The sequence below is a fragment of the Colossoma macropomum genome, unplaced genomic scaffold (genome assembly GCF_904425465.1).
Source record: "Colossoma macropomum unplaced genomic scaffold, Colossoma_macropomum, whole genome shotgun sequence".
Lineage (NCBI taxonomy): Eukaryota > Metazoa > Chordata > Actinopteri > Characiformes > Serrasalmidae > Colossoma > Colossoma macropomum.
The window spans coordinates 24,471,468-24,484,933 of NW_023494809.1; the positions used below are offsets into that span (position 1 = coordinate 24,471,468).

A 13,466-nucleotide genomic window follows, 5' to 3' on the forward strand; every position below is an offset into this window, starting at 1 on the left:
ACACTGTTGTTGTCACGATGGTTGTACAACAGTTCCACTGATTTTTCAATCATTAAGATGTAAACAAAGACATTCAGAGTAGTTTGAAGTGAAATGCTGTTCTAGAAATTTTACAGTCAAAATTTGCTCTTAGTTGTGGCAACAGGAACCAATTGTCTGCGGTGTTCAGTGTCTCAAAAACTCAGCTCAGAGCAAGCTGTGCATGAAACGGCTACTGATATATTGCTTACAACATTATTTTATGATGAAATAAGAGTCTGAAATATTTAAGGTTTTGGCGTAAAAGTTTTTCAAAATGCCTTCATGATGGACAGACTGTTAAGGCAGATTACTACAACTAGATTTACAGCTATTTTACCACTATGAATATCACATAAAAATGTGTATTTCTGTACAATGCACACAAATCAGAAAACTCTGAATGGATTTGTTTACATCTCAACTGAGTGACTAATGCAGAAAATCTGAAAATTCTGTGGACTTTCCCTTTAATGATGATTGTAGGCTGTTCAGCTGATAAAGCTGCAAATGTATAGCCATGTATACATGCAAGAAAATCTAAGTACTTTTTTTAATCATAGAAATAGATTTAGTACATTTTAGAATAGTACATTTTTTAATCATACATTTTATAATCATAGAAAGTGGATGGTTAAAGCTTCAGGAAAGTCAGTCAGTATGCAGTGGAGTTTGTTGAAAGTAGATGTGTTCAGTTTTCACACCTGAAATGGCCACAGACATGCATACCCGACAAAAGTGACCACTGTTTCCCTTCTTTGCAAGTCATCACATGGTTGGGACTTCTGAAAGTTTACCGCTGCATGTAGTACATCCAGAAACACAGGCTACAGTCAGCAAGCTGAGTAAAACAATCAAATGCTCTAATAATAGATGCAAAGCGTGAGGCAAACAGTGGAAATGAATCATAATGGAAAAATGACTCTATAAGTACAAAAGAGGAAGAGATTCAAGTGGAACGATGCACCAGTTCATTTTCCAGTTCAATAAACTCAGAACTGACCAGGTAATTGAAAACTGCAGTAATATATGTAGAATATGTAATGCATGCATGTATGCACTGCCTTTATTTATGAACTGTTCACTGTTTGAATTGGGTAAATACACGCACACACACACACACACACACACACACACACACACACACAGACACACACACACAGAGACATACACACGCTTCCTGTGTGAAGTTTCAGATGACGTTGTGACCCGTTGCCACAGCCTGTCCGCTGTGGGGTGGAAATAATGCACACTTTTAGCAAAGGGCGCCTCAAGCTTTCGGAATGTGGGTTTGAAGAAGCGTCCTTTCTGCTCTTTTTCTTTCTGAGCTTACAACTCTTCTTCTCAGACTTAAAGTTCCAGCAGAGCTGGAGAGGTGTGTGTAGGGGGGCCCTGGCTACTTCATCCCCGAATACAATGGGGGACATGGGGCTCCCCATCTATCATGGCCCCATCAGCAGGCAGAGGTGCGAGGAACTCCTGGGTAGGAAGGGCAAAGACGGATCATATCTCATAAGGGACAGCGAAACCATCCAGGGAGCTCTGTGTCTCTGCGTTTAGTGAGTACTGTCTTCCTGTACTTGTCTGGCTCTGTGCATACACAGTTGTACGCAAAAGTCTGAACACACTGCTTGTTCTGTTCATTTTTGAAGTGGTAATAAGTCAAGACATGCTCTAGAGAGAACACACTTGGCTATGAGATTTTTTGCACAATTTCTCTTTAATTTAGCAATCTGAGTTTAACAGTTATTGGAGCAAAAATAAAATCTAAAATAGGAAATGTGAAATGTGCCTTAACCTTTGCACAGGCCACATTTTACAGACCTTCTCCAAAATATGTTAAATGCTGCAAAATAAACAGTAATTATGCTTTAAAACTGTGCAGAGGCGAGTTCTTTGTAGAGGACGTGGCCACTTCTTTTCACTCAACAAAACATAATTTGACCGAGGGTGTTTTAAACTTTTGCACACGGCGGTATGCTGTTAAATAGTTGCCTGATCACATTCATTTGTGTTCATTGCAGTTATTTATGCCGACCACAATCATTTTTCACAGGTGTTATTCACAATATTATGTCTATATTGTAACAAACAGCATGTGAGGCAAAGGCATGGAAATAAAACAAAGCCCATTTTCCTGAGACACTTCATGGGTCTTAAGAAAACCAACTTGGGCTGTAATGTTTGTTTATTTGAGCTCAAGCTTTTCTGTCAGTTTCCGAACTACTAAGTATCGACAGCTAACAAGCAAGATAGCTAATCAGTGTGCAAAAGTTTGGGCGTCCCCAGTCAAATGACGTTTTGTTTATTTCACTAAGGGGAAATAAGCTGGAACATCCTCTACGGAGAACACGATTCTGCCCATTTTAATACACAATTGCTGTTTATTTGCTGAATTTAACATATTGGAAAAAAAATACAACATAAGATGTGTCCTGTGCAAAAGATATGGCACACACTTATTTTCACGTTTCACTTTGAAAATCAACAAAACAAGTCATTTGACCAGGACTAGGAGTGTTCAAACTTTTGCATAACCATACTATTTCTTAAATTTAAATGTTATCTATTGTGCAGTTATTGGACTACTCCACTGAATTTTCACATTTTCAGCCTAATTCGGTGATTAAGACATAAACAGTTTCAGGTCATTCATATGTGAAGTGCTCCAGATAAACAAACCTGAGAATTTTTCACATTTTTCACAGCAGTGTTGATAGGAACCAAATGTCCAAAGTGTTTAATCTCAATTATTAATTTGAAAGATGCTACATTGTTTTATGATAGATTTATTTTTTGCCATTATTTTTCTAGAGCGTAATACTAAATATTAAAGGGGAATTTCACAGACTTTTTAAAATTTCTGCATATAAGAACGGTTAAGTCATTCAGAGTGGTCTGACATGAAATTCACTGTTCTAGAGAAACAGAGTCAGAATTGTTCACAGTGGTGGTGACAGGAACCAAACGTCTAAAGAGTTTAATGCCTCTAAAAGCTCCCTCACAAGGAGTTATTACACAAAATGGTTATGAATATATTGCCTGGTGTCTGAGACATTGTGTTATGACAGTTTTAAGCTAAGGTTTTGGTCTAAAATGTACTTTAAAAAAAACCCATTCATGCTGGAGAAGTTCATGCAGGGTTTGTGCAAAACAGCTCCAAAATAAAACTTACTATCAGATTTAGCACAATTTGACCACTATCAACATTACATAAAACAACCCAGTAGAAACATGTAGGTTCACTGCTCAGTACAAAAAATAAAAGGGTAATATCTGCATCGTAGACATACAGTTTTCATGCGTCAAGGCACAAACAATGTAAATGTACCCTCGAAGGTACAACAGTGGTACTCAAACTTTATTTTTGCAGGTTTACCACTATTTTACCATCATCACAATTCTATATGACAACATATTAGAGACAGTATATTGACTGATTGTTTTGCATAGCCAGTAAAATGTATATATTCTTGTTAATCTAAGTTTCTCTACAATGAAGTATTTCATGTCAAACCACTCTGAATGACGGTGTTTCCAATAATTCACAGTAATTGAATTATGCAGAAATTTTGAAAAACTGTGGAAATTCCCATTTAAAAGCAAGTGTTGGTACAACATTGGTACAACATAAAATGTGTCCTGTGCAAAAGATATGGCACACACTTATTTTCACGTTTCACTTAGAAAATCAACAAAACAAGTCATTTGACCAGGACTAGGTTGGAAGTTTAAACATGTACTGGAGATTTATGTTGTTGGATAATTTGGCATTTCTTATTTATTTGAAATGCATATTGTGCCATCACTGTCATATAAGTATAATGTGGCACTGTATTGTTATGTAGCATTGAACATTTGGCCATTTTCGTACATGCAAAAATGTAAAACAGTAATGAATGATAAATACACTCTGTCCAGTTCTGGTCCTGGAGGGCCTCGGTCCAGCACGGTTTGACTGCTGAGTTGACTCAGGTGTGTTTGAGCAGGGAAACTGCCAAACTGTGCTGGTCCTCCAGGACTGGACCTGGACGTGGGTCTGGACCAAACCCTGACTGGCATCTTTGCTGTCTGCTAATGGCACACGTTGTGCTTGGATGTACTAGATCAGTTTCAGATTTGCAGTAACTGCTTCTGCTTTTATGTGCTTTGATGGCAAGTGACAGAAATGGCGTGTGAAAAGAGCTCTTCAAATGTGTGGTTTCTTATCAAACAGCTCTGATTCTGCAAATGTGTTATCACAAAAAACTATGGTTGGTGTTAGTGACACACCGCATCATGACACTGTGCACTTTTAGAAATAATGTCAGAGGTGTGGGCTGAAGCAGTCCATAAAAAATAGCAATATCATGTTAGACGCTGCCCTGCAGTACCGTGCCTTTGCCCTGTAGAGGCCTTTGCGTTAACAAATGTCTGTTCTCTGCTCTTACAGCAAACAGAAGATCGTGTACACGTACAGGATCCTACAAACCCATACAGGATATTACACTTTACAGGTAGGTGAGACAAAGCTGACTCTACTGCAATAGTGTTGAGCCATGTGCAAGTGTCTGTATTTTAGCAATAATTGCAAGCAAAAGGTTATGTTACTGTGTCATTATTTTTCCAATGGGTAATAGTAAGTATTAAAGGGTAATTTCACCCACGTTTCAGAAATTTCAGCATAATAGAGCAGTTAAGTCATTCAGAGTGGTTTGATATGAAATGCGCTGTTCTAGAGAAACAAAGAGTCAAAATCGCTCACAGTGGTGGTGATAGGAACCAAACGTCTAAAGCGTTTAACACCTCTAAAACCTCCCTCACAGAATGTTATTGCACAAAATGGATGTGAATATGTTGTCCAGTATCTGAGACATGGTTTTGATTGTTTGGTTTTAAGCTAAGGTTTTGGTCTAAAATGTACTTGTGTTAATGCAGGGTGTTGTGCAAAACAGCACCAAAACGTATCAGATCAAGCACCATTTGACCACTATCAACATTACATATAACAACTGAGGAGAAACGCAGGTTCACTGCTCAGTACAGAAAATAACATGGTAATATTTGCATCATAGACATCGTGACCCCTGGTTCCTATCACCACCACTGTAAAGAAATCCACTGTAAAGAGTTCTAACATCATTTTTTATCAAACCACCCTGAATGCCTGAGTGTCCATGATGCGTTTTGGAACAAAACCCTTCAAATAATATGATGATGATATTAACATGGACACTGGGCATAAGTTGCACGTTTGTTATGAATGAAGCACTAACGTCCTCTCCTCCATACATCACTCGACCCCTTTCCAAAATGTGATATGTCCAAGTTTATTTTGCAATCACTCCTCTCAGTGTAGAATCTGACCCATCATTGGGTCACAGAATATTTTCAGCAGTAACAAATATGCTCAAATGTGGTTCATTTTAATGAGACCTTTTAGTGCTACAGTACTGAGTATATGAACAGGTCTACACACATCATCATTTCAATGATCGAATCATGCAGAATTTGTGAAAAATAGGAGTTTAAGATTGTGAAGTTGCACTTAACTGAATTGATTTTCTGATGTTGCAGCACATTTCAGTATTTTTTTCACTTCTACTGCCATCATCTCTTTCGATGAAGTGAACAGTTTCCAGGAATTAAAGCGACAGTCAGAAAATTACCAAAATAGCTTCAGAGACTTCCAGAGTTTATAGATAGAGGGCACGGCAATGCCGGACATAATGTGCATTAGTGGTCATATTTTTAGAATTTTAATGCCTTTAGTTGCACTGTTTCCCGTCCTCAAAGGAGTATGTCAGTTTTTCAGCCTATGTCTGCAGCATTGGTGTCAAATAAGTGTGAAGAACAGTTTCAGTGTGCTTTCTGAAAGTCCTGAAAACCCACTGACTTCAAACACATATAGGAGTCAACTCATTATTAATAATAATAATAATAATATTATTATTATTATTTTTATTTATATAGCACTTTTCATGAGTGCTTTACAGACAGGTGATAAAGCTTAATAGTAGTACAAGAAATAATAAGTATTTAAAAATAAAAAAGTAAATTAAAAAAGTTATTAAAAATAATAATTAATTTAGAATCATGTAAGAAAACGACACAGATCAAATTAAAAGATAAACATAATTAAACGCTAATTTAAAGAGATATGTTTTTAGATGCTTCTTAAAAGTGAGCACTGAGCTTGACTGTCTAATACAAAGTGAATTGAGTTCAACAGTTTCAAAGCACAACAACTGAACGAGGCCTCACCATGCGTTCTGTATTTTATTGGCTTCTATTATAAGTTTGTTTTGACTCACCAGGTTTTCTGTTCTTTTTTGTAAATACAAGTGAACATTCAGTGCTAATGCAAGTGCTAGTCAGTGCTAAACCATGCAATTCAAACATGTTGAACAGACATTTGCTTGGGAGTCCTGGAGTAACCCTTCAAAGAAAGTCTTTAAAACGATTCAGATTGATTGATATGAGAATATTTGTCTTTTCAGACCAGTACAGGGACACAGGAGCTCTATTTTAAAACCATGCAGGAGCTTATTCGTCACTATAAGAAGAAAAATCAAGGTTTGGCCACGCGCCTGCGTCACTCAGTGAAGAGGAAAACAATGGCGCCACAAGCCGACGATTCCAATGACTGCCACGACTATGAAAGTGAGTGAAGTTCTGCTGAGATCAGACAGAAATGAAAATGTAAGATGGTTCTGTTTAGAACCAGGAGTTCTATATGAAACCATTTCATGCTGGTTCAAATGGTTCTTTGCATAATGAAATGGTTCTTCAGATGTGTTGTATATGGTTCTATACAGAAGCTTTTTGAAAATGGTTCTATAGAGCACCAAAAAAGGGCTCTTGTACTGTATGCAAGCTTGACTTTGTCGCAACAGAAGAACCCTTTTTGGTGTTATATAGAATATAGTTATAAATGATAGCATTTATCATTTATCATTTATCGAAAAGGTTCTGTAGAGCTAGAGCTGTTGCTTATGTGTGACTTTCCCTCTCTCTCTCTCTCTCTCTCTCTTTTTTCTCTCTCTCTCTCAGATGTGGAGTCATCTGATTATGTGGTCGTGCTACCGGATTGAATCTACTGAACCTTTGTTAAAAAAGAGCTCCTGCATTGACTGTGGTCCAGGTCGCCCACGACTGTTGTATAAAGAGTTTCCCACCAGTGAAGATGTACAGATTAGTCTAAATAATATTAACTTTATCTCTTTTGTAATGTAAAATGTAAATACGAATGCATAGTTTATATCTTAAATTTATTTCGCTGGACAAGGCAGGATAATGTGCTTATATGTGCTTCATTCTGGGTACATTTACACTGGCTGGTTAGCAGCCTGGAACATGAACAACAGGATAGAAAAGGTTTCACTCCAGCCCTGATGCCTTTAGTGTTTGATCTATCACCTCTGATTAGTCCTCAAGTTCATTTAAGCTAAATGATGTATGTTACAGCAAGGAAGAGCTGAGCAGTGCTGTGGGCCTCCATAACTGGGTTTCAGGCTAGCTTTACATGGTAACTTTACATTGCATGTTATGAGCTGCCTGCAACATAATTGCCATGCAACTTGGCACAAAGCAATTAAAAACATGGGTTGCATGGGTTACTCCACTAGCAGCTTATATTTTTGATACACTATATCATTCTTGGTGTTAAAATTTGTAGCATTTTTTTATTATATTCAAATATTTTCCCAGCTGCAATTGCTGTTATATATATCAATTATCTAGTGTTCTTAACTGTATATTTGAGTTGTGTGTATGTGTTGTGTATATGTTAAGACTTTAAAATGAACATTTAAATAGCCATTACATTTATATATTAGATGACACCTTGCTCATCCTGTCCAAGTTGATCACGGACCTCCATTTCTATAATAATTTTCATCCTAGTCTGATCGCTGTACAAAATTAGGGGGCATCTAGAGAGGGGTCTCCTTTTCAACCGTCCAATAAACCGTCTGTTTTTATTTTTTCTCGTCTGTTGATCCACTAAAATCTGATGTTTTAAAATATCTTGTTTATTGTCATCACGTGATGCATTATCGGCATTTTTATTTGCTGCTTCATGCAACTTGTTTCACGAAGTTCAGCCGCCCAGCAGGTTGCTTTACATGGTGCAACTCAAAGGTCATTTAGTCTCATGTTGCTTTCAAGAAACTTACTTTGCATGCGTGAAGTTCACAGCGTAAAGTTAACGTAGTGTGAAACAGAAGAGCAAAAGCTTTTCAGGAATAACCATAACAAACAGCTCCACAACTAGGATTGGCAATATGAAGTTGATTTGGTGATAAATTATGCCAAGATAAGGTTTTCTAAGTCGTTCATGGGTATTTCTAAGCTTTACTCTCGCTCTACACTCTCAGAAATAAAGGTCCTGAACTGTCACTGTCTCTGAGGTGGTAACCCCAAGGGTACGTCTTCAGTACCTCAGGGAATGTAACTGTGCAGGCTTTTTATTTGTTTTTCTATTTTAAAGCATTAGGTTAGGGAAATGTACAGACGTATGCAAAAGTTTGAATACCCCTGGTCAAATGACATGTTGATTTTTTATTTAAAAATAAGTTGCACATTCTCTACAGGGAACAAACGTAACTATGGCATTAATTTAGTGTACAATTTCAAGCTAACTGAGTTTAACATATTGGGAAAAAATGAAACATAAACTATGAAATGTGCCATAACTTTTGCACAGGGCATATTTTATGTTTTTTGTTTTTTTTTTTAATTCCCAAGTATATTAAATTCAGCAATTTACCAGTGTATTAAAATTTGAAGAAGTATGTTCTCTGTAGAGGATGTGTTCAAATCAACATAAATATGGAATTTGACAGGGGGCGGCCAAACATGGATGAAACTGTACAAATACGCACCCCTGGGAAAGTGAATGAAAATGAAGAGCACCTTTAAACTCATTTAAGGTACGCAAATGGACCTTAAGGACCATGTTGTATCTCTGAGGATACATTTCTGAACACAGATGTACCTGTACAGGACTCTTTTTTCGGACAGTGTAGCACATGTGTGTCAGGGTCCAGTCCTCGCGAGCCAAAACACTGCAGACTTCAGCACACTGCCTCAATAAACACACCTGATTCAGCTCATCAGCTAATTAGCAAAGCCTTCATGAGCTGAATTCAGAGCGTTAGATGAGGGTAAACGCTGACAAATCTCCACAGCACTTTGGCTTGGAAGGTCCCCAGTTTGACATGCCTGGTGTAGCAGTTACTCTGCTTGCCTAAATTCCCCACTACACGCTTAAAAACGATGGTTCCTCAAGGGTTCTATTTAGGACCATGAGTTCTATATAGAACCGTTTCATGCTTAAATGGCCTTTCATGGTGAAATAGTTCTTCAGATTGATGGAGAAAGTATTGTATATCGCTGTTGTCGGGACAAAACCTTTTCTCCATTTTTGTCGTTTTTCAGTTTTTGACATAATTTGAAAAGGCCTGGTGTTCTTTACATTGTGTGCAAATTTCATGATGAATGGACCAAAAGAAACGGCCCAAAATGACTTGGAAAAAAGTCTGGTTCCATTGACTTCCATTAAAAGTAAAGAAGAATTAAGAATTCTCCATCAAAATTACAATTTTGGAGATACAAGGTTTTGTTTCCAACAACAGCGATATGGTTCTATATTGCACAAAAAAGGGTCCTTTTATTGTTACAACCTTGACATCGTAGCAACAGAAGAACCATTTTGGTGCTATATAGAACCATTTCACCATGCAAAGAGCCATTTAAGCATGATATGCGTCTACACAGACCTCATGGTGCTAAATAGACCCACTGCCTTAACCAAAGAACCCTTGAAGAACCATCTTTTTAAGTGTGTACTCTACGTATCAAATCAGAATAGCAGTTAAAATTGACTAAATTTAAGAAAGTTGTCAGTTATGTCTGATTTGTATTTGGATCTAACAATTAAAAAAGTGCCCCCTCAGTGATGCAACAGGACTCTGTAGAAATTGAAACTCTTCTCAGGGACCCTATCAATCATCAGGTTCTCTTTCAAATGAATAAAGTGTACTACAGCAATTAGAAGCCATGTGGCCTTACAGCTAAGTGAGACAGTCACAGATGATCAAAATCTTCTCAGGATTAATCATAACTAACAGTTCTGTAGGTAGGGGTGGACAGCGTGATGATTTGTTATGCTCGTAAATTATACCAGCGTGTGCTTTTCTGAGTAGGTCACGGGAATCTTCAGTATTTCTAGAACATGGCGCATACGTATCATAAAAAGACAGACTGACCATTTGCAAAATTCCTGCCTCCGTTAAATACTGTTGTATGTCCATCAAAATTTCAGCTGAGGTCACCTAGCATCTGTTGTACTTGAGCTAACAGACTAAAATGTTCAGTAGTAAACAGAGGAGTCTGAAAACATTTTTTATTCAAAAATAAAGCCCTACAAGATGTTCTGTCGAATTTACTGAAAAAATATAAATTTAGGCCAATTTAGAGCTAAAAAAGTACTATGAAGACCATATTAACATCAATCAAACTGGGGAAATCTTTCAGTCACAGCACATTAAGATGCAGATTATCTAATAAGAATGAGGATTGAGCGCCACTCAGTAGGGGCTACTCATTCAGATGAACTAACACCAGGCCTTGCATTTAGTGGGGCAATGCCCCACAAACCTAAAACTAAACCCACTACTTTTTATACATGCTTCTACAGTGAGGCTCTCCTGTTGATTCTCTCTTGAATGTGTGGACATTTCTCGCCCTGATTTTTCTTAGCTGTTTTTTAAGCATGGATCCTCCTGTTCCATCTAAAATAGCTTATTTTGTAAATGTTGAGTTAAAAAAAGTACTCAGGTTTTCATATCTTTTCAAAATGCGGTACTACTGTTTTGTCAGTTTCAACTTGTTTGCAAACGTCAGAAACAACATACTGTGATATATATATTGTATATAGTGGAAAAATATCTTACCAGCTATGATGATATTTGTACTATATCACCCACCCTTAACCGCAGCTACTCTGACCTGTAGTTCACATCCTGCTGCATGTTCTACAACTTCTGCGGCACCATCGCAGTCTATCTTAGGCTACTAAGTTTCTTGTTTCTTGTTTTAAATAGTATCTTCACACATCAGAGGAAATTTAAAAATACCTCAGATGTATTTTGGCATTGTGTTGATTCTGTTAAAGCAAACATAGCTTTTTAAAACTGCCAACAAAGACAGTACTGGTAGCATGAAAACAAAAAGGTGCTTCACTAGCTTACAGTTGGTAACGCTGTAGGCTGTGGAATGGTGGTTAAACATCCTCTTTTTATTACAGTACGGCCACGTCATCTAAGGCTGGCCTTACACAGTTAAACACTTATGCATCTTTACTTGCTTGAAACCTACATGAAACTAAATTGCACTTGGGTTGCACAATGTAAAGTGTCCAGCAACTTGTCTGAAACATGGCCACAACTTTACCTGTTTGACACCTACATGAAACTAAATTGTGCTTGAGTTGCATAATGTAAAGTGCCCAGCAACTCGTTTGAAACTTGGCTGAAACTTTACTTGTTTGAAACCTATAAGAAACTAAATTGTGCTTGAGTTGCATAATGAAAAGTGTCCATCAATTTGTTTGTAACTTGGCCACAACTCTATTGACTTGAAATCTACATGAAACTAAATTGCACTTGAGTTGCATAATGTAAGTGTCCAGCAACCTGTTTAAAACATGGCCGCAGCTTTACCTGTTTGACACCTACATAAAACTAAACAGCACTTGAGTCGCATAATGTAAAGTGTCCAGGAACTCAGCTGCAACAGTTGCAACCATATTAATTTCGTGGAACAAGTTTCATGAAACAGCCAATCAAAATGCTGATAATGCATCACTTGATGATATCAAAACAACATTATCATAAACGATTAAATTCACTGGGTCAATGGACAACAAAATAAAACAGAAAAATGGTTTATAGAGCGGTTTAAAATTAGATATCCTGATCAACTATTTGCAAGATTGGTAGTTTCTCATTTTCTCAGACTCCTGAGCTTTGATGACAAATGTGGCTTTTTGGAAGGTTTTTCAAAGTTTCTGTAAACGTTTCACCAGCTAATGCTAACTGCTGTTTAAATGGCTGTTTGTGCCAGCATTTATTATGCTTTGTTAGCCTGCTATTATTTAGATTTTCTCCTATCTGGACACCCCTTATTTTAACCAGAACGCAGATATATAGATCTAGAGAAAAAAGCAAAGCTGGAAAAATTATATAAAGATGATAAAACTGCTGCAGTTATGTAAATAACATTGTGCAGATGACTCTATAGCAAGAACGATACAGTGTATCAAAACATACCAGCTGCTAATTTGTCAAATGTGTTTGAATTGCTTCCTGTAACTGTAAAAATCTGGTTGGACATATATTATGGTGCACACAACTAACAAGTTTCACTGTTTAAAGCCATGCTACCACTTATCAATACATGTGTTCACTACATGTTTCCATCCATCAGATTTCTTTGGTAAAAAACAGGCAAAATGCCACAGTGTAGAAAAAAGCACAATGGAAACAGCAAACGTCAAAATATTGTGTGGATTGGAAAATGTGTAGGCGGGCCATTTTTTTTTTTTGGTAAAGTTATTTATGTGAAAATCAACTGCAGAAGCCTTTCCTGTTTAAAGGCCTAATATTACGCCTTTCATTGTTGAATGAATGATCATTCTTGGAAGTTTGTGAAATGCATTTGCTGCATCTTGTTAAAGTCATTTTTGCTTGTGGTTTCTAAGCTTTACTTTCCCTCCAGCAGCCCTACTACCTTAAAATGGTCTTGAAAAAAGCGGTGAAGAAAGTTCTCATTTACGGGACTGTGCAAAATTCAGAGACCACCCTTTGTTTATTTGATTTCCAGTCAAAACAGCCAGTAAATACAAATTATTCATTTTTCAGCATCAGTAAAAAGCAGAAAACATAACAGAAAATTACAGAGAAGCATTAAGAACTAAATATTATATCACATTGTCAGTGTTTAGTTTGTCAACACGTTGCCTTTAGTACAGCTTCCATTCTTTTCAGGAGACTTGCTTTCAGTTCAGTCTTAGAAGTTGGTTGCACTTTTTGCTTCTCAACACATTCAGTGACGTTGAAGTCAGGGCTCTGGGGTGGTCAGTTCATTGTCCACAGTTCTGAACTGCTTTTTTGCTTTTTTTTTGTCTATTTCATCCTTTCTACACATTCCCATAGCACTGAGTCGTCTTCTCACAGTGGAAGGATGAACAAAAACTCCTGTGGATGTTTTCAGATCTGAAGCAGCTTGATTTTCTCCTCTCTCTCAAAGATGAAAGCTCTAATGCTCTTTATCTGATGGGGACAGCCCCACTTTCACTGAGGCTTTTAATCTCATTTTTAACTCTTTTTTAAAAAAAAACTTCCCACGTTCTCCTTCCTTACGCAAGCGAATTATCTTATATCTTATTATAATCTCTTTGTAAA

The 13,466-nt window shown here is 37.1% G+C and overlaps 1 protein-coding gene across 1 annotated transcript; it reads left to right on the forward strand.

Annotated features, from left to right (window-relative positions):
* The first annotated feature begins 1,235 nt into the window (after window positions 1-1,235).
* On the forward strand, window positions 1,236-9,343 carry si:ch73-264p11.1 (uncharacterized protein LOC100000923 homolog). The gene is made up of 4 exons (XM_036558696.1): window positions 1,236-1,577; window positions 4,451-4,514; window positions 6,498-6,660; window positions 7,051-9,343. The coding sequence occupies exons 1-4, from the start codon at window positions 1,264-1,266 to the stop codon at window positions 7,089-7,091; spliced, it is 582 nt and encodes a 193-aa protein (XP_036414589.1). The 5' UTR covers window positions 1,236-1,263; the 3' UTR covers window positions 7,092-9,343.
* The last annotated feature ends 4,123 nt before the right edge of the window (window positions 9,344-13,466 follow it).